Source organism: Pistacia vera, unplaced genomic scaffold (genome assembly GCF_008641045.1).
Source record: "Pistacia vera cultivar Batoury unplaced genomic scaffold, PisVer_v2 Contig351, whole genome shotgun sequence".
NCBI lineage: Eukaryota > Viridiplantae > Streptophyta > Magnoliopsida > Sapindales > Anacardiaceae > Pistacia > Pistacia vera.
The window spans coordinates 601,688-628,160 of NW_022196170.1; the positions used below are offsets into that span (position 1 = coordinate 601,688).

At 36.8% G+C, this 26,473-nt stretch overlaps 2 protein-coding genes and 2 pseudogenes across 3 annotated transcripts; 1 reads left to right on the plus strand and 3 right to left on the minus strand.

The window, feature by feature from the left end:
• Positions 1 to 7,334: 7,334 nt before the first annotated feature.
• LOC116139474 lies at positions 7,335 to 9,144 on the minus strand. The gene is made up of 4 exons (XM_031425139.1): positions 8,673 to 9,144; positions 8,222 to 8,545; positions 7,767 to 7,960; positions 7,335 to 7,718 (listed from the first exon to the last, which is right to left on the minus strand). The coding sequence occupies exons 1-4, from the start codon at positions 9,142 to 9,144 to the stop codon at positions 7,335 to 7,337; spliced, it is 1,374 nt and encodes a 457-aa protein (XP_031280999.1).
• Positions 9,145 to 12,519: 3,375 nt separating this feature from the next.
• Positions 12,520 to 13,284, minus strand: LOC116139452 (annotated as a pseudogene).
• A 2,871-nt stretch (positions 13,285 to 16,155) lies between these two features.
• Positions 16,156 to 17,604, minus strand: LOC116139451 (annotated as a pseudogene).
• A 5,256-nt stretch (positions 17,605 to 22,860) lies between these two features.
• On the plus strand, positions 22,861 to 24,829 carry LOC116139453. 2 transcript variants are annotated; one of them, XM_031425118.1, is made up of 9 exons: positions 22,861 to 22,989; positions 23,099 to 23,297; positions 23,374 to 23,456; positions 23,805 to 23,882; positions 23,976 to 24,074; positions 24,153 to 24,203; positions 24,292 to 24,348; positions 24,506 to 24,536; positions 24,610 to 24,829. In XM_031425118.1, the coding sequence occupies exons 2-9, from the start codon at positions 23,207 to 23,209 to the stop codon at positions 24,621 to 24,623; spliced, it is 504 nt and encodes a 167-aa protein (XP_031280978.1). In that variant the 5' UTR covers positions 22,861 to 22,989; positions 23,099 to 23,206; the 3' UTR covers positions 24,624 to 24,829. The 2 variants fall into 2 exon arrangements, with proteins under 2 accessions (XP_031280978.1, XP_031280977.1); XM_031425117.1 differs by lacking the exon at positions 24,610 to 24,829 and having other exon boundaries at positions 24,506 to 24,603.
• Positions 24,830 to 26,473: the final 1,644 nt, after the last annotated feature.

Genomic DNA, 26,473 nt, shown 5'->3' on the forward strand with positions numbered 1-26,473 from the left:
AGATTCAATAAGATCCTTACCAAATAGGCCCTGTTTGTGCAGGATGTCAAGGCCATTTTGGCTCATATGACTTAATTTTAGGTGCCATTTCTCTATAGTAGTCAGATTAGTAGAAAACAAAGTAGAATTTAGACAATCAGAGTAGTAATGTCCACACAAGATATAAAGCCCATTTCTTTGTGCACACTTATGCAGTACACTGTTATTTTTATAAACATTAAAAGCACCCATTTTCAGCTTTATAACAACACCCAGATTCATCTAAAGTCCCTAATGAAATTAGGTTTCTTTTTAATTCTGGAATGTACCTTACCTTAGTCAAGTTGACAGTTTTACTAGTGTCTAGCCTTAGGGTTATGTTGCCTATTCCTTGGACTTTACAAGCATTGTTGTCACCCATATACACAGTTTCTATTAGAGATGGCAATGGGCCCGATATTTTCGAGTACCCGGCCCGAAAAGGCCAGGCTTTACCTGATGTTTGTGGGCTTAGGCTTGGGCCTGTGCCTAATTTTAAGGCCCGACCTCGGGTACGGGCTGGGCCTGGGTATGTCTTCAATCCCGGCCCGGCCCGGCCCCACAATTTTAGTATTAATTTTACTAAATTATCTTTATACTATATATTTAATTACAAGATTATCCTACATATATATACCCATTTTTCCCAAACCCTAATCTCATCCCATTTGATGAGTATTCAAAAATAAATAAATATTTAAAAATTATTTTTAGAATTAAAAATATAAAAAAATGAAATTTATTAATATTTAAGAATTCACATTATAAAAATGGGCAGGCTTGGGCCGGGCCTGAGGTTACAAAAAAACTGTCGGGCTGGGCTTGGGCTTTACTTACCATACCCGTGACGGGCTCAGGCCGGACTTGGGCCTTTGTCATGAGGTTGGGCTTGGGCCTGGGCCAATGGGTACTCGGTCCCGGCCCGACCCATTGCCATCACTAGTTTCTAACCTATTCTCCTCAAAGTCTTGAAACCATTCTCTATTAGGGCTCATATGAAATGAGCACCCTAAATCCATTACCCAATCATTTACATTATCAGATTTGGATGTAGTTAAGACTTCATATTCTTCAATGTTAGACTTAGAGGTTGCTAGGTTGCTTTCAGTGTTCCCCTGTTTCTGTTTCTTAAGCCAGACATAGCAATTCTTTTTTAAAAGGCCAATTTTATTACAGAAGAAACACTTCCTGGTTTCTCCCTTAGTCTTACGACTTGTCTTTCCTCTTTTCTTGTTCTTAGGGCCACTATCAGACTCGACAGCACTGCCTAGCTGACTTGATTCTCCTTTCCCTTAATAAATAGATTATTGCCATTTCTTTTTTTTAACTTAAGCTCTAATTCCCTAGCTTTTAATCCTGAGACTATTAGGTCTAAGTTTGGAACAGTACCAATGAAGGGCATTCTTTACTACTTGGTATTCTTCGATTAAAAATTTTAGCAAGATCATGGTCAAACTAGAATCCCTGAGTTCTTGATCCGTGCCCTTCAATACTTGGATCATTTTCAAGAACTCATCAAGGTTTTCATCAGTAGTCCTAGAACTATCAATTCTATATGAAAATAGAACACCTTTTAAGTAAGCTAAGTTAGGAGCAGATTGTAAAGCATAAAGGGATTCGAGTTTACCCCAGAGAGCAATCGAAGTTTCAAAATCATCTACCTTTCTCAGGACACTGTTTGAAAGGTTCATTATAATTAGGTTGTATGCCTCCTCGTTCACCTCTACCTTCTTTTTCAATTTCTCTTCTGACTATTTGGTTACATCCTTCTCCAGAGCAAGAGCTACTTTATTGTGTGACAATAAGACCTTCATCTTCTTCTTCCAACTGTTGAAATCAATTTTCCCATTGAATTGGGTGATTTCAACTAGTGTAGTAGTCATAGTGTGGGCTTAGTGTTTGGATTTAGGGTTGGCACAGGAAACCCTAAGGTTTGAGATCGAATTCAGACCAATTTCAAGAAATTGATAGGACACTCTAGAGTTTCTCAAGCCCTAAGATATCTATTTGACTGATTATCAAGAAACCCCCAATTTGTATAAACCCTAGGTTTCAAGAATAACCAAGACAAGCCAGAGAAACCCTAATTCGAGCTCTGACACCACTGTGATAATTAAACCCAACTCAAACCTAAGAGAAATCACTACCAAACACTTCCAACACACGAATCAAATGGAGAAGAAAACAAGAACACAAAGATTTTACTGTGGTTCGCTTATTCCAATGGAATAAACTACATTCACGTTGAGTTCCAAGTAATTTGGGGCTTACTACACTATAAGGATCAAGATTGTACAAGTCAATCAACACAAAAATACCCTAATCTCTCACTTACACAATATACCCTCAAATCAACCCGTAATCGCAACCTAAAGAGACTACATATACACAGTATCTCTACCCGAAGAAAAGCCCTATTCTTCTACCCACAATTTACACCATTGTGACCTGATTACAAGATTTGAAGAGGGCCTAAAAAATTGAAGAACCCTAACAGAGTCGAATAACACGAGAGAGAAAGATTTGTTTTACTGTGCAGATCTCTCAATACTCAATTTTATATAGTTTGACTTGCTAGACTATTGAAGGCCGTTGGATCATGTCGGAATCAACGGCTGAGATTACTCACTGAAGTGAACTCCAAAACAATAGCGTATAGATAGAAGCAAAACGACATCGTTTAAAGCTTCACTCAACAGAAAGTTTATGGGTGAAAAAGTGTAATTAAAGCATTATTTGGGCAGGAAAAAGTCGTTAACTTATATTTAAATAATAATGTAAAACCCCATTTCTAATTTAGTAACTGCATGAATTTTATTTAGTTATTTACTTCCCTTTCTATTTGATTTTATGGTATTGTTTTAAGAAAGGGGTATTTCTATTAGTTTTTAAAGTTTGTGTTAACGGGTGAAAACAAAGAAATAAATTATGATGGGTTTGCATGTATCAAGAGGGAAAAATCTGGACACTTTTTCTAGGAGAAGCTTATGTGGCAGCGTTAGGCTAGAATTAAGAGAAATTGGGGGGCAGATTTAAAATTTAAAAAAAAAAAAAGGGTAAAGACTTTTGTTTAAAAAAAGAAAGAAATGGGTTGTTCGCCCAAATAAAGAAAGAGATGAGAGCAGAGGAAGAAAGCGAGAGCAGAGCAGAAAAAGACAAAGGAGAGGAGAAGAGAAGAAAGGAAAGAAATGAAGAAAAGAGAGGCAAAGGAGAGAAAGGAGAGTAAGGAAGAAGAGTGGAGACTAAGAGGTAAAGTGAGAGAGGAGGAGTGAGAGTGAAATGTAGCAAAGATTAGGGAGAGAATTTTGAAGCAGATCACTCCAAAATCTGGGTTCGGGTAGTGCATGCATAGGGTTAGGAAGCTTTTTCTTAAATTATTTCTTCTTGCTTTAAGAGTAAGTGTTTGATCTTGAGTTTTTGGGTGTAGGTACGGAAGAGAAGAGTGCTTGACAGTTTATTGAGTTTCGGCTGAGCTGAATTTGTGAGTGGATCAACAAAAACTTATTTTCTAAAAGCTTGATTCCTTGTTACATGCAATGTGTTGAATTTATTGTGGTGTCTCTGCATAAATCTTGATGTGTGTGATACAAAATTTCGCTTCAATTGTTCGGTGGGTTTAAGTTTATGTTTTGTATATTCAATTTAGTTTTTTTTTTTTTTTCTATTTTTTAAGCTGAATACTTGATGAAAAACTGGAATTTTGGTTAAACGTTATGCTAATTTGAATTGCATGTGTTGCCTTAACAAAAAGAGAAGCTTGCATGTTGGTTGATCTAGCCAAAAACATTAGTGGAAAACTGGAAAAGTGGGTGTCTTGTTATGCAATAATCTGACTTTTAATCTAAGTTAAACTGTTAGTTGTTCAACATGTTTGAAAATTTGCAATTTCACCCTGAGAAGTGATTTTGTTAACTATTATGTTAACATGCAGAATTTTTAAGCCAATATGTGATATGTTCATGAGTGATATGTTCATGAGTGATATGTCAGTTGACAATATGCATGAGATTTTTTTGTAGTTCTATAGCCACCCTACAAAGTACACATCCCCTAGTGATACATATTTTGGCTCTACACATGCGTATGACAGTCATCAGTGCTCTACCTAGGCATCGACTGGTCTGTTATGTATGACAGTTTTAGAGGCTCTGCTCGTGCGATGATAGATCTTGCCAGGTATGACAGGTACGTCCCTCGCTCTACCTACGTATGGGATACCCACCAGGTATGACATATTTTTTTTTTTTTTCCAAAGTACTAGTTGTGGTGAGAGTTTCTAATACCAAATGTTGAGGTTTTATTCAGAATCCGATACAGTTAAAGGAAGTAAGTCAAAGTACAGTTTACTGAGTGCAGGATGGTTAGAAATAAATCACATAATGCATACGTGAATGGGGTGGTTGTTTCCATTGCATATTTATAGAATTGTATTGTCATTAGGATTTACTTAAGAATTGTAGTATGTTATTATTATTTATTTTTCTAGAACTTTTATAAACCTGCCATTCCCCCACTCACTGAGTATTTCAGCTCACCCCTTTTTAACTATTTTCCCCCCTCACCAGGACCTCCCGGAGATCGTGTCGAGCAGTGAGTCTCAGCTCAGGGTTGTGCCACACGTCGACATCTTTTTATGTGGGTTTTATATTTTATTTCGTATTTGTATTTTGGACTTCCACTTCAAGAACTCATGTTTCCCATCATGTATTTCCTTTATTTATATTTTGAAATGTGTAGTATAAGTGGAAAAACATGATACCATAAGTTTCCCTAAATCTTTTCTTTTATAAAACGATAGATGGTGTTTTTTTTTTTAAAGATATTGGAAATGGAAATACTATGATGTTATTCAGGAAAAGTAAGTCGTTTTAATAGTTTTTACAGTTTATCTACATGGCAGGTCTCGGGTATCCGAGTCTTGTGAGAGTGCTCGGATCCTACGGAATGAGAAAATTTGAGACGGATCGTGTCAAATAAGGTTGATATTAAATGGAGGTATGAATAGAGTAGTTTATAACTTGATAGTATAACAATTTGTAAAAGTGACATCATAATATTATATAATATAAGACTCAATTTGAAATGGGGAAGGGTTTAGAAGATTGCTCGTTGAATTGGGTTTTAGCTTTTAGGAGGGCTTATGGTTTCCTATTCCTTTTATGGTTGGACAAAACTAAATATTTCATCTTTCAACCTTTGACATGTAATTAAAAAGTAAATTTTAAATTATTATAATTGCCTTTATCTATCAAATTCTATATATATAACAACAACAACAATAATAATAATAACAATAAGATACATATTTTTATTTCTTTCTTTCTTATTATTTTATAAAGCTTAGTATGAAAATTTATTGATAAAATTGTAAAAATAAATGTAAATGAAAATGAAAAAAGACTATGACTAAAGGAAAGTATTGAAGGAGCTTCATTGGTTGCGGAGCTCCCTCGTGTTTGTTCTTCGGGCAATTCGGGTCGAATTTTTCTCCTCAACGTCTTAGAAGTGGGTCAAAAGTACGAAGCGAAGACGACCTAAGTAATCGGGTTTGTTGAGAGTTTAAGCTTTCAACAAGATGAGTTGTATTAAGCTTTATGAAGAAGAAGAAGATGAGCTGAGAAGAAGAGAGAGAATGAAGAATAAACTGCTTTCTTTTTATTATTTGAAGAATAAAATAGAAGCAGACAAGCAGACTATATATAGTCACTATTACAATGGATTAGTTATAACATAAAATGTAATTAGTGAAGCTAACTAACTAATCTGTAACTAATCTGAAGATTAACAACTAATCAGTATTTACAATATTTACACACCGTAATACTCCCCCTCAAGGTGGCTGGTAAATGTCTTTTACAGCCATCTTGGACAACAAAGAAAAAAACTAAGTAGAAGGAAGGGGTTTAGTAAACAGGTCAACCAATTGGTATTGAGAACGAATGGGCAGCAATTTGAGAACTCCCGAAGCAACTTTTTCATGAACAAAATGGCAATCTATTTCGATATGCTTAGTGCATTCATGAAAGGTTGGATTAGAGGCAATATGTATCAAAACTTGATTGTCACAATATAGCAAAGCAGGACAAGCAACTGTGACTTGAAAATCTTGAAGAAGTTGCTGCAACCAGATGAGCTCACTGGCAGTAGAGGAAAGAGCTCGATACTCAGCTTCAGTTGATGATTGAGAGATGGTGGTCTGCTTTTTGGCCTTCCAAGAGACTAAAGAGTCTCCAATAAAGATGCAAAAACTTGTAACGGAGCGACGAGAATCAGGACATGATCCCCAATCAGCATCAGAGAATGCTTTAAGATGTAAGGAAGAATGAGATGAAAACAACAACCCTTGGCGAGGACTGTTCTTGAGATAACGAAGTAGATGATGCACCGCCTTAAGATGAGGAAGGCGAGGTTAGGCCAAGAATTGAGTGAGCTTGTGAACTGCAAACGTGATATCTGGGCGCGACAAAGTGAGGTAAAGAAGTTTCTTAATAAGCCGTCTATAGTGTGTAATATCATAAAGCAATTCACCTTCAGTAGCAGTCAAACTGAGTTTTGGATCCATGGGAACAACAGTGGGTTTACAAGCCAAGTAACCAGAGTCCTCAAGCAATTGTAAGGTGTAATGACGTTGAGAAAGTGCAATACCCTATTTGGACTGAGCAATCTCAAGACCAAGGAAGAACTTGAGACCACCAAGATCCTTTAGCTTAAACTGTGTATGCAGAAACTGTTTGAGCTCATCAATAGCTTGAGGTGAAGGACTAGTAAGGATGATATCATCCACATAAACGAGAAGAGCAATAAACGAGGACCCATGACTCTTTGTAAAGAGAGAATAACCGAACTTGGACTGAAGAAAGCCAAACTTGATCAAGGCTTGAGAAAATTTTGAATACCATTGTCTCGAAGCTTGCTTGAGACCATAAATTGACTTTTGAAGCTTACATACTAGTTTGCCTTGAGATGGAGAAGACTCCCCTATCTAGGATAGCCTAGAGGGAGATCCATATAGACTTCCTTAAGAAGATCGCCATTTAAAAAAACATTATTGACATCGAATTGGGCTAGATGCCAATTATTGGAGGCAGCAAGGGCAAGAAGAAACTTTACAGTCCCTAATTTGGCTACTTGAGAAAAAGTGTCAATAAAGTCCAAACCTTCTTGTTGTGTATAGCCTTTAGCTACCAAACGAGCCTTATGTCGCTTAATAGATCCATCCGATTTGAGTTTGATCTTATAAATCCATTTGCAGTAGATGGTATGTTTGTCATGAGGAAGAGAAGTGATAGTCCAGGTGTTATTTTCCTCCATAGCTTTTAACTCTTCAGCATAGCCAATCTCCATTCAGGAAACTTCACGGCTTGGTGATAGTATTGAGGCTCAACCTGAGAAGATACACTGAGCAAAAACTGCCTGTGGAAATCCGAAAGGCCATGATAAGATATATAGTTAGAGATTGGATAATATGCAGAAGTGGAAGCAGGAGTAGAAGAACCAACAAGCAAATTGCAGTGGTAATCCTTCAAGTAATGAGGTTGATGAATCATCCTGGTAGATTTGCGAAGAACAACACCAGTAGATGAAGAATCAGTTGCTGGAGTATCATTTATTGGAATATTGGCTGCTGAAGTAGAAGTATCACCAGAGGGAACAAGTGGATCATGAACAGGTGAGGAATCAAGATCTGAAATAAAAAGAGCCTATAATGAAGAATGGGGCAGAACTAAATCTGGAAACAGATCAAGAACCTGATCGGAACTAGTAATAGCATGAAAAGGAAATACTTCCTCATGAAACAACGCATTGCGGGAAAGAAACACTTGTTTGGTTTCTACATCATAGAACTTATAACCTTTCACACCAGGCAGATAGCCAAGGAAAGCACAAACTCGAGCACGAGGTTGGAACTTGGTTCGATGAGTAGCTAAAGTGGAAACAAATGCTAAACAACCAAAGACTCAAAAAACAGTGTAATCGGGAGCTGTTTTGTATAGCAACTGAAAAGTTGTGTTGTGTCTCAATAGTGGGGAAAGAGTTCTGTTAATCAAGAAAGCCGCCGTAAGAACACAATCTGTCCAAAAAGAAACTGGAATCCTGGATTGAAAAAACAATGACCGAGCCACATTCAATAAGTGCTGATGTTTGCGTTCTACAACTGAGTTTTGTTGAGGTTTTTCAACACATGAAAACTGATGCAAAACACCCTGATCTTGAAAAAACTCAGCAAAAGATAACTCAGGTGCATTATCAGATCGAAACACCTTGATTTTGGCATTAAACTGAGTTGAAACCATGTTGAAAAACTTTGGTATCACAGAGACAGCATCAGACTTATTCTTCAACAAATATACCCAATTGAACCGAGTGCAATCATCAACAAGAGTCAAGAAAAACCGATGACCAGTATAAGAAACAGTTGGATATGGCCCCCAAATATCACAGTGCACAAGATCAAAAGGAAATTTGGACAAATGATTATTTGATTCAAAAGGTCTTGCAAATATAACAAGGATCCACCTTATGTAATCTAGTTACATCACATTTCAATTGATCTTTCAAAGAATCAAGTCTCTTAAAAGAAACATGTCCTAATCTGTTATGCCAAATGTGAGCAGAAACATTATTGACAAAAACATTGGAATTAGAATTCAAACAATGAAGATTAAGAATATAGAGATCTTGAACTTTGTCTCCCCTGCCAATCATCCTCTTGGTGGATAGATCCTGGATAACAAAGCAGTTAGGGAGAAAACTCACTGTAAGGGCAGATCCAATTACTAAAGCACTGACTGAGATCAAGTTGAATTTGAATTGAGGAACAAACAGTACATCCTTAAGCACAAGATCAGAATGCAATTTAACATCACTAGCAAAATGAACCAAAATCTGAGAATGATTTGGCAAAGTAACTGTCGTGTGATGAATAGAATGCAGGGAAACAAAAGCACTAGCTTGTGAACAAATATGTCGAGTAGCTCCTGAGTCTACAATCCAGAACTGATTGGAGGAAAATAAAGGACTCAGAGAGACAGAGAAGCAAATACCTGCTAGACAGTTGGTTTGAGCAGGATCAGGAGCATTGGTGACCTTTGCTGAGCTACTCAAATGTGTAGAAAGCATGGACATTAGCTACTGATATTGATCGGAGTTCAGATTCTGTACAAAACCTCCAAAAGAATTAGAGTGATCTGATTTATTATCAGTAGTAGAAACTTGATGAGCAGCTGCAATATAATTGTTGTTAGATCTGAATTTATAGCCAGGAGGATATCCATGTATCTTGTAGCAATGATCCACAGTATGTCCAAGAATCTTGCAATGTGTGCAATAAGGCCTATCTCTTTTCTGATTCTTAGGAACAGTGAAATTAGAATTCTAAGAATATTTAGAACTAAGACCACCAGACTTAGCTACATCTGTTTTAACAGCAAATGCCATTGTGCCAATAGAATTGCTCGAATCAGAGGAAGGATTGGTTCTCCTTTGCTGTTCCTCTTGAACAATAAGAGAGAAAACACGATTAATAGGAGGCATCGGATCCATGAGAAGCAACTGACCACGAACTTGAGAGAAAGAATCATCAAGTCCCATTAAGAAAGACATTATGTACTCCATTTGATGATGATTGTTAAGATTTTTAACTCCATCACAAATGCACTTTCCACAAGAACAATTAGGCCGGTAATTACTCAATTCTTCCTATATAGTTTTCAGCTTTGTGAAGTAAACGCTAACAGAACTCTGTTCTTGACGCAGATTCATCAATTCACGTTTAAGTTGAAAAATTATAGGTCCATTCCTCTGCTGAAAACGATCCTTAAGATCTAGCCAAATCTCTCAGGCAAAAGAAGCAAAAATAATACTGGCAGAAATTTCCTTTGAAACCGAATTTAAGATCCAAGATATAACAATATTATTATTGCGAGTCCAGGAATTAAGTAGATTATTGTCAGTACCTTTAGGGTCAGAAATAGAGCCATCAACAAATCCCTCTTTGTTCTTCACAGATAGGGCAATCAACATCGCGCGACTCCAATTGGTGTAATTCTCATCAGTGAGCTGTTGCGAGACAAGCACTTGCCCAGGGTTGTCAGAATGATGAAGATAGTAAGGATTGGAAGGTTCATCAATGGCAGAATGATTCGAATTTGTACGCTCTTCAGAATTGGAATCATCGGCGTTCGAGGACAGAGTGGCCATATTGACAAAGGCAAGAACAATCAGCGTAGAAGGGAAAAAAACAAGCAAATTTGCAACGGATCAAATATGCTCTGATACCATATTAAGCTTCGTGAAGAAGAAGATGATGAGCTGAGAAGAAGAGAGAGAATGAAGAATAAACTGCTTTCTTTTTATTATTTGAAGAATAAAATAGAAGCAGACAAGTAGACTATATATAGTCACTATTACAATGGATTAGTTATAACATAAAATGTAATTAGTGAAGCTAACTAACTAACTAATCTGTAACTAATCTAAAGATTAACAACTAATCAGTATTTACAATATTTACAAGAGTAATGCTATGCTTACTCACAATCTTACTAACAATAGTACGATGTTGGAAAATATAACGGCATAGTACGGGTACCATACGCATAGTACCCATACTATGCCAGGATGGTTAGTAAGATTGTGAGTAAGCATAGTTTTATTGTATTTACAAACCGTAATAAGTTGTCCAAAGAAGAGGACGTTTTAAATATAGGCGTTCAAGCACCGGGCCATGGTGGATCCGAAGTACGCAGAGAAGACGTGGAAGATTTTGGAGCATGTGATTCACGAGATTTACAATAACAACGCTAATGGACTTAGCTTTGAAGAGCTTTATAGGTCTATTTCTCAGCTTTTTGTGTGATGAAAATTTGTGCTTTATGTGTCAACTGTTACTGGGAATTGATTTTAATTTTTCAGAGATTGATTGTTTATTCATTGTATGTTAAGTGTTTTTGAGTTGATTTGTTGATTTTGCAAATGGGTTTTTGGTTTTGTAGGTGTTGTTGTTTGGAGATTGTGAATAGCTTTGAATTTGAACTATTGGGTTGTGAAGAATGTATGGTGTTACAGAGAAGTTCATTATAATTGGTTGAGATGTATTGTTTGTGTTGAGGGGCTCTTTCTTTTGCATGATTATGTTTTTTGGGAATTGCAATGGTAAGAGTGTGATTAGTTAGGCTGATTACTGAAATTTTGTCAGTTTCTTTCAGTTTTAGCAATCATGTGGCGATCAGTGAGGTGCAAGATAGAGGATTAAGTCTATATAATACTGGGAAAGCAGCTCTATTGACTATTATGTTTCGTCTGTTTACCTCGTGGAAATTGGGTTTTGGAGAACTATCTTCTCTTGTAATTCTGTGATAATAAGAGACAGGTAACTTGTTCAAGAATATTGCCGTGTGTGTACTCAGCTAGATGTATTTCTGTTTCTTTTTTCCTTTTATCTCTTGTTTTCTCCTTGATCTATTACTTATTCCCACTATATTAGTTCAATAATATTTTGGGTACTAACTAATCAGTGTACGGGTACCATACGTATAGTACGTGTATCATACGCATAGTACGGATACCATTTATAATTTTAACAAAAATTAGTATACTAGTTAGTAAAATCCGTTAGTACGTATAACATTTCCCATATTAGTTACCCTAAAATCACAGGTTATAATTCTCATTCTTATTGGAATTGCATGTGTTGGTTTATACAAGTCATAAACTGAACTTTTAAAGGGTAATGATTGAAATTGTTTGGATAGAATACTTATTTTTCTGGGAAAAGTAACTTTGCCTTACTAATCAATAGTTTATATCCTTGCTGTATCTCTTTCTCTCTCTTCATTATTGTACCCGGAGAATTAGACTTGCAATTGATTATGGTGCCGTTTTATTACCTTTAAAATGTTAGTGGATGTTTATTGATTATTTATCATATTGTTGATTTTGGGATCGATTTGGAAGTTTTATTTCTTCCTCTTTGTCTGTTTTCCCTCATTTGACTGGTTTATTCTTGAAAACTAGTGAATTCTGTATTACTGAATGTGTATATCAATTTCCTGTTGTTGGAAGTAATTTGTTTTGCTCTTTGCTTGACTCCTTGGATGGTTTGGCTTATATTTTCTTCAATTGTTAGTGCCTATAGTTTCAAGAATTCTTTCGATGTTTATGTAAATTCTGTTTAGTGACATCTGATATTTAGTCGGCATGATTCTTTTTAACTAATGCTTCTGATGTTCACGTACCTCATCATATCCAGGAATGCTTACAATATGGTGTTGCACAAATTCGGTAAAGAAACTCTACTCTGGACTTGTGACCACAATGACTTTTCATCTAACAGAAATATGCAATTTTTTAAACAAGAACAACAAATGAAGGCTGTAAAATTAATGAATTAGTAAACTAATAAAAAAGAAAATATACCAACATCCACTAAATAATTATTGGAGAACCAATAAGTGAAGAAAAAGGAAAAAAAGAATGTAAAGGTTGGGCATAGTCCAAGGTTCAATCTTCATCGCCATCACCGCCAGCACCCTTCTTGGCGGCTGTCTTTTGGTTCTTTCGCTTCACTCTTCCAGGGCGGCCAGTTCCCCCGAAGGGACTTGTGAGAGAAAATTGAATATGCTTTTGGGAGTCCATTCTCACCATGAACGATGGAATGTTCACCACCTGCCTCCCCACACTGCCAAATACAAAACCAAATAAATTTTGAAACAAAATTCATTCATTCGGAAGAAATTCTAACAATTTTTATCTGACATGCTTCTGCTTGATGAGGACATCGCATGGTGAATCGACTTAGCCATGCTGTTCTTGTAGACGATGGTTTGAAGGCGACGCTCGAGGAAGTTCTCAACGGTAAGGGCCAAGACATAATCGAGCTGTTTCTGGCTCTCGTCCAAAGCCCATACCGTTCATTCTGCGGAGAAGGGCTTGACCTTCGAAAAGCCGGAGGGTTTTTCTCACCAAAGAGAAGGTGCCTTGCAGCTTTGCGAATGCGGCTCAATGTGTATGTAACCCTCAGTAACTCCCTTTTACACCGGAGCCCGTACTGCCCACCCGCCGCAGCTCTGCATCTAATCGCTCCTTCTCATACGGACGACGTGCTTCTTGAATGTCTTCCCTCTTAACCATCAACATTACACAAATAAATTAATATCAATCCAAAAATCGAAAATGAAAGAACAAATATGTAATGGTGAGAGTGAATATGAGAGTTGAAAGTTGAAAGAGAGATCTTACAGTTCGGTAGAAAGGGACGTGAACCATGGCTTCCTCCAATGAACGAGGGAAGATTGAGAAAGATGATCTCTTTAATCTATGGTCCCTGACTTGATTCAACTATGATCCCGATAAATGGAATATAGTTATTATATCTTAAATAACTTATTCAAATTTCAACCTATGATCCCAAATATGATAAAATAAGAATCGAGAAAGTTGTATTTTTCTATATTACGTTTCTTTGTGAAAATGCTATATATATACACATAACAGATCAAATCATAATCTGATAAGTAAGGAAAAAAAATAAATCTCAACAAATTTCCTTGAAAGAAGGGATTACAAATTCCTAAATATGTGTGCAGTAGATTATCTTCAAAACTAATTTTAATCAAATCTCAACAAATCTTAACACTCCCAGCATGTATATTCCTAAATATGTGCAACGAGATTATCTCCAAAACTAACAATATGTGTAGGAGAGTTATCTCCAAAACTAACGTCAATCAAATCTCAACAAATCTTAACAATATACCACTAGAGCGATGAATGATTGGCTAAAGTACCTCAAAAGTAGATATAAAATTTGGGCCAATAATGGTGTTAAGTTTAATCAAAGGCCTCGTTGATTGAATACTGGGCCAATGTTGTGTTGAAATTGCACCGGATAATGTGTAATCTAAAATTCATATCCTAATTTGGAATTAACGATTAAAATTAATGCACATAATTAATTATTTACCATTATCATCCCCATGCCTTACCAAATTGCAGTTGCATCAAGAACTACTTGAATTCTCAACGAAGCCCAGGAACATTGTCTTGAGGTTAAGGGTTATTTGATTGGAGTCTAAAGTTGATAGGCGAGGAGCAGAGGCAAGCAGTTCTGGTGAGCCTTACTCTTTATCCAACCGCCCTGAATACACCGCACATCTGGTGCCCTTGCAATTTTCATGGATGGTTTTAAAGACCCTCGTCCCGGTTAGCTTTTTAAGTGAGTCATAGATTTAAGTGCATATCAGATTTTGTTTATGTAGCAACGGAAAGAAAATATAAATTTTGGTCCTCCCTGGCTGGCTGGCTCCTCTACGGGCCAAATAGATTCAGACAGTCTTTTATTCCCTACCACAACATAAATTTGATTCCTACTTTCATGGCGTCTTCTAAAATCTGCAACACTGCCTTATGTTTTTTTTTGATATGCATTTTGGGGTTCATATATTTCAGTGGCAGCTGTTAAATTAGATGCAAAAAAAGGCAAGATCCTATGGCAAACCTTCATGTTGCCTAACAATTTTGGCAAGAAGGGGGAATTTGCAGTGGCAGCCATTTGGGGAAGCAGCCCATCAATTGACCCCATTAGAAACCATGTCTATATAGCTACAGGGAATCTCTATTCAGCTCCACTTCGAGTACGCCAATGCCAAGAAGCGGAAAACAATCAAACGGTTCCAACTACTTCTGACAAGTGTATTGAATCTGAAAACCACGCAAACTCTATCTTGGTACTTGACTTGGACACTGGCAAAACTGTGTGGTACGAGCAATTAGGAGGCTATGATGTGTTACGATCTAAAGTTTTATTGGAAACTTAGCCAGTAACATAAGATGAGTCGGCTAAAAAAGAATCAACATCTTCTGTCGTAGAATAAAGTGCAAGAGCTTGTTGTGAAGTAGAAAGACCAGAAAGGCTGGAACCATCAGGAGAAGAAGTTGCAGGTGTTGAAAAGTCCAATTGATATAGTCCATTCTTGACTTTTCCTTGAAGCAAGACATTCTTGCAGCATAAAACTCTACTATTACATCATTATCTTTGGTAATTTGTGAGATACTTAACAATTTTTTTGCAATGTTAGGTACACACAAGATATTTCTAAGCTGGACAATTCTATTTGAGTCAAAAGATGGTAACACCAGCATACCCGTGTGTGTTATTGGCAGAGATTCTTCATTTCCAACTTGAACTTTGGAAGTTCTTAAGTAGTTGGACTTGGTCAGCATGTTAGAGTGATCAGCAGTCATGTGGTTGGATGCTCTAGAATATGGAGTTGCTACACCTGCATTGTTAGATACTAAGGCTAAGATTGGCATCAAATGACTGAGTGATGTTAGGTTGTGCAGCATTAAAGAGAGGTCCAGTAGAGCTGTTCTGATAAGGAGTCAGTCCTTGTGGAGCAGCAGAGGAACCAACAGTACCAGAAGCAAACTGATTCATCATTTGTCCTCCATATGTTGAACAATCATGATAGGCTGCAAGATTGTTGTGAAAGGGGTTAGCTGAACCAATTGTTCCAGCAAACAATGCTTGAGTAAGATCATTTGAGGCTGCCGAAAAAGGAGTCTAAGTAGCATATGGTAAAGCATGGCCTGAATTTGGAAAACCTGATGTTGAGAATCCCCGGTATTCATGATCAAACCTGTGATAGCAGTGAAGAGCTGAATGACTAGGTTTGCCGCATACTTTGACACATCAACCTTGGCTTACCTTAGCCTCTACCTCTAGAGAGAGGTATAAAACCACCAGGAAAAGGTTGTGCAACAACATATAGGTAGTTTTGTCATAATCAGCTCTATAATTTCCTGACTGACCCAAACCTCGAGCTCCATTCAAGAATTGAGGATAACTGGACAGTCCAAAATTATTATTCTGAGTTTGCGATTGTTGGCTCTTAAACCCTGAGGGAGAACCTTCCAGTAGGCATTAGGAGCACAGGGTAATTGTTTGTTGAGACTGAGTCTCAATGTATTTGTAAAAATAAAAATTAGAATGGTCACAAACCTGTGTCGAAAACTTTTTTGAGAGTTCTTAACAATCATCAACAATCTTTTGTTAAAATTCATGTTGAATCTTGGTATTTTGAGAGCAGTTTTGTTCTAATTCTTTGGTGGGTATCTGAAGCAATTCTATTTCTTGATGTGTCAATGTTTCTACTATCATGATGCTGAACAGTTTGCTCACAAGTTGGACATAGAAAGTTTAACACGTTTTATATTACAAGTGGAACCCAAATTTTGATGACATTTCAGAGACCAGATAAATCCTGGAGGAAGAACAAAAAGTCTTGTTCACTCTGTAACCTCGAGCAAACCTCACAGGAAATTTAAAGAGTTCTAGAGAGAAGATGCCTGAAGCAACCCATTTCTAATCTGTGTGGCTACATCATGAACAGCTCCAGGTCCATGAGGAATAAACACAGATGAAGATTTGGAAGAAACTCCAATTTCCTTCATGGTGTCGAAGTACTGAGTGATGAGGACCATGTCTAGAACGTCCTTAGCAGTAGTTCCCGGCTCATTTTCTGAGAATCCGAGCACACTATCTCTTAAACCGTCCACAATCGCTTGGCGCTGCCTGGCAATACCTACTCCTGAGAGATACTTGCACTCGGCCTCGCCTTCTGCTCGCTTTATCTGTATAATTTTCTCTGCTTCTGCTTTCTCGTTTGCTGCTACTCTCAGCCTTGCAGCTGCCCGAATTCAACTTATTCAGAATAATAAAACTATTAACCGAGAAAAGCTCGTTTGGCAGAGATGGATGGCTCACCGACATTAATTTCGTCCATCGCACGTTTGACATGGCCGTCTGGTTCAATGTCGACGATGAGTGTCTGAACAATTTCATACCCATATGCAGACATAGCCTGCAAGTCAAAACAAGCAACTAGTTAAAACTTACTCTGAGACATGGATCTGAAGAAATTTTGATGATTTCTCGCCTTTTCAAGAAGTTCTTCACCAACTTTTGCAATTTCATTCTTTTGTTCAAAAACATCATCCAGGTCCATCTTGGGAACACTTGCCCTGATCACTGAACAATCAATCACATATATATATATTAAAACCGAAACACATCAGGATATTCAGAAATCGTTTATCTTTTTAACATACCATCAGGCTTGAATTTGGGTTCTGGTGTTGCTAAGTTTGTAGAAAGCATCACTGGCCTTATATGCCAGGGCATGGTATTGAACAGATGCCACAACATTGACAAACACGTTATCCTGCAAACACAATCGTCATACCCCACTTCTTCACTTCCAAAAACTAAAAATCTTTTGATCTTCCATGCAAGAAAATTTGGTAAAAAGTTTGACATTCATTGCAGAAAATCATGAGAGATTTGCTCAAACCTTTGTCTTGGTTTCACAACGCACATCCAATTGCTGCAACCTGAGTGAGAGATGGCCAGCCAGCTGACTTCCTAGACACCAAGGTAGACAGTGGCATCCTGGTTCAAGTACTTCATCAAACCTGCAAAATCTCTCTTTGATGGCAACTGTGGATTGGTCAACTTGAACACAACATAGCAGATTTCCCATTTCAATCCAATCTTCTCTACCCTGAAAAAAGAAAAGGAAAACAGATTTTGCACTTAAAATACAAAACAAACTTTCCTCTTGCTCCGTCTCTCTCTTTTCTTTGTGTTTGTGTTTGTGTTTGTTTTTGTGTTTATATACAGATCTTGATCATGAATTCTTGACGATTGTTTGTTTATCAATATGTGTTGTTTGTTACAGAGAGTTGAGGAATACAATATTTATTCAGTTGGATCCGGGATTTGACACAAATATAAAGGTTTTACTAGCAGAGATTCAATAACTAAAAAACTCATTACCATTAACACAAAAATTAACTTAAAACCCCACTCAATCGAAGTAAATAAAGAAAAAAAAAAAAAGATGCATCTTGAAAGCTTTAGAGACCGAAAATTAAAGAGAAGTAAGCAAATGAACACTGTCCCACAAAACAAGATGTTACTAACATTGATACAAATGGTTTGTTTTCCCATAAGTCAAGAATTACCTGTTGCCAACATTCATAGCAAAGAGAGAAAATTTACATATCTGTCGCCAACAAAAAGTATGTCAGTGGTTAATGAGAAGGGACACAAGCAAGAGAAGGAAGATAAATATGTTAATGCAAGAAGATCAAAACAAGATAAACCATTATGATACTCTCCGCAAGATTAACATCATTAATTTTAAAAATATAATTGTCAATGGAAAATTAAGTTGCTTTATTTTACTAAGCATCTTCCTTGTCATTACTATACTGTACAATATGGAAAATAGGATTGCCTTGTTGGCTATTATTCCATCAGAAGCTTTGTATATATGTGCAGTCATATCCATAAGTAGTTTCAATTCAAAAACATTTTGTACATCTTCTAAAGATCAACAGTACTTCCTATACAAATTTTTTCAAGGAAACTATTTCAACATCTTCATGTCTGTTCAAATGCTAATCCAAATCCTCCATCTTTTTCTCTGAAAGCTCCTCTTGTTCACCTTCATTCTTTACATTCCTCTCCGCTTCCAACTCTTCAGCAGTCTTCATTACTTCATCAGAAGAATCTGCAAGATTCAACCAAGAAAAAAAGAAAACGCACAAGTTATTAGAGCTATGTCATCTGGCACATCAAAATTCAGAACATAAGCTACAAGATAGTTGATAAGTATGTTCAATGAGAGGTAAAACAGAGGTACCAAGATTTAGGCCTTCAACATTTTCGGCATTGTCTTGAGATCTTCTTTTCTCTACACACTCATTCTCAATTATCCACTGATCCTCCAAACGTTTTTCAAGCAGTTTTGTGTCATTCAAAATCGATGCTGTCAAGTCTTCAGCACTTGCAGAAAAACCAGTCTCAGAATCTGGATTGTCTCTGAAAACTCATAGATTATTCACATAAGATACTGTAGACAAAAAGCAACATTCAAGAGGAAAAAGCTCTATGATTTGAGCATTGAAGTGGGACAGGATAAGAGATTTACTCTTGTTTCCCATCACTCTGATGGAGCTGAAAGGGCTTAATACAGTCAGTTCCCTGAAATATTACCCAAACATTAGCAAACTTCACAAGAAAATTATATGCAGAACACAGTTAAAAAGCTTTCATAGTATAAACAAACAAAACCAGAAGCAGCTGTTAAGACCTTGGATTTTTTATCCTTGGCAGAATTCTTCTTCTTCCTTTTATCTTGTTCTATATCTGATGCAAGAGCTGCTGCTGCTGTACAATCATACTTCAGACCTTCCAGATTTGCCTAGTAACAAGAAATTCAGTTTAAACCATCATGCATTAAAGTATTAAGAAATCAGCCAGAGGATCCAGAAGCAAACCTGCAAGAATGACTTCAATAGAGTTGCAATCATTGAGCTACAGTCATATAAAGACATCTTCTCAAGTTTCAATATATGCTGCATCATGACACAATTATGCTGCCACGATTTTGCCGTGAGAAAGGCCAGCTGCAAGAATAAACACAGTGAGAAAAAAAAAAGCAAACAAATAGAATTTTCTCATTTTTATTGGAAAGTTTACTTAACAAATCAGATTTTTGGGGTAAACCCAGTAATTATATTAGAAAAGAACAAAGAATACAGAAAGGGAGCAAGCAGCCCCATCAATCCTCTACCTTTGGACAGACCCAAGGATGCAGACGCAAAATGGGCCTAACACCCCTAGGATGTACAGATCGAACAACGGTCAAGCAAAAAACAGGCCAAAACACAAAAACAACCAAAAACTAAACAAAAGGCAAGCCTATACAAACACCAAACAGACAAGACACATCGGCACACTCTGCCAGCCACAAACCAGCCCCACAACCACAACATCCAAACCGCAAACATGAAGGACCAGCCCCACAGCTGAAGGGAAACAAACAGCCACGCTACATACCCAAACAAACAGGAATAGAACCACCACAAGAGCAACACAGCCACCAAAGATTTAAAAAAAAAAAAAAAAAAAAAAAACAAGGCATCAAACAATAGTAGTAGATCCCCTCAGCCGGCCATCAAAGGGCAAACCCCAATTATCCAAGACTTTACACGCCCTAGCACATCCCTAAAATTTAGTGTACATAACGTAAGTCTAAATCATAAATTTGAAGTTGTGATGCAAATCAATATAATTTGCTAACTTACTTTTTCTAGTGTCTCGAGTCTCTTCCTCCGTAATGTTGATGTTACCAATTTTTCGCCGGATTCCAATCCTTCAACCATTTTCGATTCCTCTTCTTCACTCAAACTTTTAGAATCAGTACTTCCATTAGATGAACCTGCTAGTTCTTTTGCTCGACTTAGAATATCCTTCACAAGATTGGAGATCAAAGATTTCTCCATCATACTTGCAATATCACCATCCCCTTCAAGTTCCTTCTGCATCCTCTTCAAGAGTCTGAAACAAGATTCCTGTGTACTTCTATCCCCCTCCTCAATCTCTTCATGAAGTGTCCTTTCAACTCTCTCAACTGCTTCCAACGTGAATATAGCCTCAATGCTTAATCTAGAATCATTTAAGTCTGCCCCTGGTACATCTTCATCGCAAAATATCTGAAACATCTTCTTTGATTTCTGTCTTTGAGAGTCTATCAGACTGGTCCATGCCTTTGAAACTATCTGGATTGTTGCACCTTTGCACAACCATGATACTAAACCATAACTATCAGGAAGATCCTTATCTTTAACAGGTTCGAAATCAATAGTTATATTAATCTCCTGTCCCATCAAGAATTCCTTATTTAAAAGATGTCTTGTTAATGCTTCACCAATTTTATCCTCCTCTTTGACATCAAACACATGTACACAACTAAGAGTATCATACATATGGCTAACCGACTTAGGATTGGTAAGTTTACCACAAGTAGCTTTCAGATTAAGGAGGAATTCACTTATCTGTTCCAGCTCTGCAGCTCCCAAGAGGCAGATGATCTGGATCGCTTCCAGCCCAAGACAGTGCGAAAAGGGAATTAGCTCCTCAAACTGTTCAACTGTAAATCGTATTGTCCATTGAAGATATGTCTTTGAAAGACCATTATACAACCGAAACAACCCACGAATGCGGTTGAGAATCCTTGCACGGTTAGATGATTCGTTCTCATCACTTATGTTGGCAATCAAATCCTGAATACTCTCATCACTTTTATTGACAATTACATCCTCTGCACTCTCATTGTTAGCAATCAAATCCGGAACACTCTCATCACTTTTATTGACTATTAAATCCTCTGCACTCTTATTGTTGGCAATCAAATCCTGCTGCACACTCTCATCACTTTTATCCACACTTAAATCATCTGCACTCTCATTGAATTTCTGCTTATCAAACAGGTTGCCATCAGAGGCACTAAAAGCCTCCGAATTCATTCTACTGACAATCTTGCTTACCCAGTACTTGGCATCTAAAGCCTTCCACTCACCATTTGTAATAAAATCAATAGCCTTCTTAGGAATCTGTAACTCCGATTCCACCCAATCAAGATCCTGCCGATGCTCAATGAAATGCTTCCTATACGCCTCCAAGACCCCAAACTTTTTGCCACAACCACAGCACTCCCAGAACTTCCAAGTCTTGTGCTGTTTTGCGAAATCAATGGCTTCCTTGCCTGCCAAATGGAAATTGATTGACTTCCGATGCGTTTCAAGCTGTTTAATACTCACTTTACAGAGAGCACTTTTCTTCTTATCACTCAATGTACCCCAAAAGCACTTAAGTTTTTCTTTCTTGTCAACCCTAAACTCGTAGTACTTCTCCGGACCATAATGAGTCTTTACCTGCTTAAACGAGCGCCAGCGATCCATTTCTGCTTCAAATTCCTTCTTCATCTCCACTAATGTACGGCTTGCCTTTTGAACTTGCTTTTGCTCGTCCTCGCAAAGCTCTAGATACTGCCTAATTATCTGCTTCTCACTCTCAATTCTCCATTCTTTACTCGAATTCAGCATTTCGTTCTCCGGAAGGAACTTATCCACTCCCGGATCACGTAAATTCTCAATCATTAACGCGTTCTTGCATTCTCGAATTGCTTGGCCCCAATCTTTATCATTCAGCAAAGCCATCTGATAGAGAATAGTGACTTTACAAGAAGAAAAATGTATTGATTGGGGAAACGAAATCACGGCAAACTGAACCGACTGATATGCCTTATCTAAGTACTTGACCATTTCCTTAGAATCTTTGGCCGCTGTTTTTGCAAGAAACTGGAGAGCTACAGATTCAAGGTACAGAAGGTGAGGCGAGTGTTGGTGAGTAGAAATTGATTTTCTGACCATCTGTAAGGCCTTCAAGTAGTTTCCAAGATTCATTTGCTCCTGAACCTGCGAGCCTTCGCGAAAGATGACCGGGTCTAGTGATTCAGCCAGTGGGTTGAGACTGGAAGGAAGAGAAGGTATCTTTTTCTTGTCCATGTTTTTGTGTTGATTTCTCGGAGAGAAACAAGAATTGCAATGAGTTGGTTATTTTCCGGTGGGTTTTCTGGTTAGGGAATTGAAATGGGCGGGAAAATAGAAAGAGGGGAAAACACGAGATTGGATACCGGTTAGTAGTTACTACGTAAAATTTAGGATATACGGTATATGATGACATTATTCTTAGAGAAAAAAAAAAAAAAAAAAACTTGGGTTTTTAAAAATAATTTTATTAAGTTTAAGGACCGCTATGTAATTTTTTAAAAATATTACAACTCTTTTGTTAAGGGTTCCTCCCAGAACAGAAGTTTTCTGCTTTTAGATTCAACCCCCAATGGGAAATGGTGAGTTATTTAACTTGTAATTGTATATGCAAGCGATTTGGTTGGTTTTCGTTATGAAGATGGAATTTTTTATGCTGTTTCAGTTTGATGGGTAGTCAGGTCAAGAGGTGTTGGTGCAGGAGCAGCTGGAATTTATGGAGCCATGGGAGCCAAGACTGTTGCACCTAAGCTTAATATTCTTGTTATAGAGAAGGGGAAGCCTCTATCAAAGGTTTTTTCTCTTGGTCTATAGTGTAAATGTCGATGCAGAAGTTTACCTGATTGGTGGGTTTTGATTTATTGAGAGTTTTATGAGAATTTTACTTTGTTGGTGGTCGCAGGTGAAAGTTTCTGGGGGAGGCAGGTGCAAGTATTTCTCATTGCTTTTATATACATTCTCAAAAGTGTATTGCACTTAAACCAAAATCTTGCAAATTTTGGTTGACCCCATGTTAGTCACACGTTGGGGACTTAATGGGCCGGTAATTCTTCGGCTATCTGCTTGGGGTGCCCGTGATCTATTTAGTTCAGGTTACAAAGGTAAAGATAACTATTTTTTCTGTGACTATAACAATTATATTCTTCAGTTTCTGAACTTGCTGGCATTTGGATGCAGGAATACTTATAGTGGATTTTATACCTGATTTACATATAGAAGATATGAAGTCAATTCTTAGTAAACACAAGAAACAGTTTGTGGTAATTCTTTGTCTTCATTAAATTCCTATTCCAGACATTGATAGAAGTACCATTAGTCTCTTAATTAGGCGATGATGTATTATTGTTGCTGCCTTGCTGCTGAGATTTATGATAGTTCAAGAAAAATCCCATTTTATATACCGATTTTCATATAAACAAGTAAATTTGATAATTTAAGTAAGCTTATAATCAAACAAGGATAGTTTTGGTGTTTGAATCGATCTCTCTAGGACAGTAATGCGGTGACATCAATAGGCTTCAAACTTGATGGATTCTACTACTACATAATAGCATTCTGCTTAGTTGTTTTTAAATTGATAATTTCTTGCTTTTAATCAATCTCTACAGAAGCAAAATGTGATCAATTCATGTCCTTCAGAATTCAGCCTTGTGAAAAGATTCTGGAAATATATATTGGACCGTGAGGTATCAATGCCATTTCAAATAGAAAGATAATATATTTGGCATCTGCTTGCAAAATTTTCCTTATGAATGTTGTTTTTTCTAGTTTATATGCAGGGTTTATGTGGAAATACCTTGTGGGCTTCCATTTCAAACAACTCTTTAATTTCCATCGCTCATCTTCTAAAGCATTGTACATTTGAAATGACTGGGAAGGTAGGACCTGAAAAAAATTTAATTCGTTTCAATGTTTTTGTGCATTTCTGTGATGATATAAATTTTTTTCTGATAAAGGGTCAATTCAAGGATGAGTTCGTCACTGCTGGTGGTGTTCCATTGTCTGAGGTACTCTCTTATTATTTTATTTTTTCTGTATCCCTCTCCCCCATGTATGCTTTGGAAATGTAACTCCATTGTTCTTGCCTTTATGAAGGTTTCTTTGAACACAATGGAAAGCAAAATACGTTCACATTTATTCTTCGCCAGAGAGGTATAGTTCCATACCAATTACCATTTGTTAACTTCTCCTTTATTAACATAATAACATGATGATTCCACCTTGTAGGATTGAATTCATGACCCTAGAGCTTAGATAAATAAGCGAGAGTGTTTATATGTGTCTAAATGAATTTGAATTTTTTATGCAGGTACTAAATGTCGGCGGTTTTGTATTTCCAGGTGAGGAAATTTTGTGTTAAGATATAAACACATTGTAGCCATTGCCCTCTAATCTCAGTTTTTGTTTGTACAGAATGCTTGGTCTAGAGGATACATCGCGGGAACAAGTATAGGTAAACTAGCAAGTAATGCTACTCTTAATTAAGAGTAGACAATAGACTTAATGCGAGTAATATTCAATCTCAAAACCCTCTTGTAGAGCGATAAATTTAAAAAAAAATGCTCTTGGTTTCTCGTATGTCGGGCTAGTTCTCTTTTCTATCTATTGAGGGTAACGTTATCCTCTTGACATAGTCTGTGGATGAAAATCAGTCGATCCTACTTTGATTTAAGGGCTGTCGGAGGAGGTAACCTTACCCTATCCTGCAAGATTTTTATTTATTGTTGATGAATCAAGCAGCATCACAATTGTTGTTTGTTAGCCTTTTGTCACCTTAAAGTGGAACTATACTTTTGGTAAAGAAATGAAAATGAGGCAGACATGATACTGATGCCCAAACCTCAGTGGCCATTAATCCCTTATCCCAAACCAAAAAGATAAAGACACAAAACCAAGAGTATATTTACGTATCCATTAGGGTTAAAATAATTCATTTTACTATACAGAAAAGGGCAGAAATGTTAAAAACTTGAAACAAGATTTGATAAGAGAAAGGGTCGAGAGAAAGAATGACTGGTGGGTTTAGTTAGGCATCATAGAAATGATGGTGTGGCAGATGATTGAAGAAATCTTTTGGAAATTTTGAACAAGACGAAATCCGGTTGGTCAAAATTCTCACCAGAAATATTTTGACTTGACGTCTGTCTGTGTAACCAAATTTACATTGCATGCATTCTCATACATCAAATTCTTGACAACGTACTACAGAGACTCCCATTGCTACGGTGCACCAACATTAGGCTCTTCATTTCCTCATGAATTTGTTTGTGTAGCTATCTGACTCATTGATAACGCTTCATTTTGTGCACAGAGAAACTTCAAAGAATTATCTTTTCGTAGAAGAAATTTAGATTCCAAAACAGAGACATAGACATAGTATTTGCATAAACTTCTAATGAAATTTTTTGAAGTTTTTAATCTTTATTTTGTTTTGCTGAAACCCATATTTGTTATATAATTGATTCTTCCGAATGTGTTTTTGAGATGTTTCTCTAATCAAAATTTTGGTTTTTTTTTTTTTTAACCCTAGTTTACTTTGTGTATTATTTATTAAATTGTTAATGAGGTTCAATTTAATGGAGAAAAAGATTTACTTTTCATATGTAAAATAAGTTGCAGATTAAAAGACTGGAAAATGATGAAAGATTTTGCGAATCTATCCATTGTTTGGAATTTTTATCTCCTTAATTAGAAGACTTAGAAGACTCTTAAGTCAACAAAAGTGCACCTTCCAGGAAATGGGATTTCCTAAATGAATTAATGGGCACCGTTGTAGGTGAACCAGTGTATGTTAATAATTGAGCAAGAGACACGGGTCTATCCTTTCTGTCAAAAAGTAAAAAAATTAGTGTGTTGAGTTACTGTACACAATAAAACTTCCAAGACACTATGAAGTAGAAATTTGGCCCATAAAAGAAATGGCTGCGTTTAGCCCCTATCCTATTCTTATTCTACTCAAAAAAATATATTTGTTTTTCTATTTTCAAAATCCAATCATATTTTATTTAACTATCTTTAAACCCTCTAGATTTGTTAATTTAACTAAATACTCACAACAAAAATATTTATAAATTAACAAAAAATGTTTATAAATTGATAAAAAACATCCCTCCCCACCCACTCACCCACATTTACTAGATTCTGGCACCACTACCGAAAGGTGGTTAGAATCTGCCATTATGGCACACTACCAATTGGATCTGACCGGTAGTGGTTCAATCTAGCCTTTTCCGACCAGATCCACCATAGATCTGGCCGAAAAATGCCAGATCTTTGG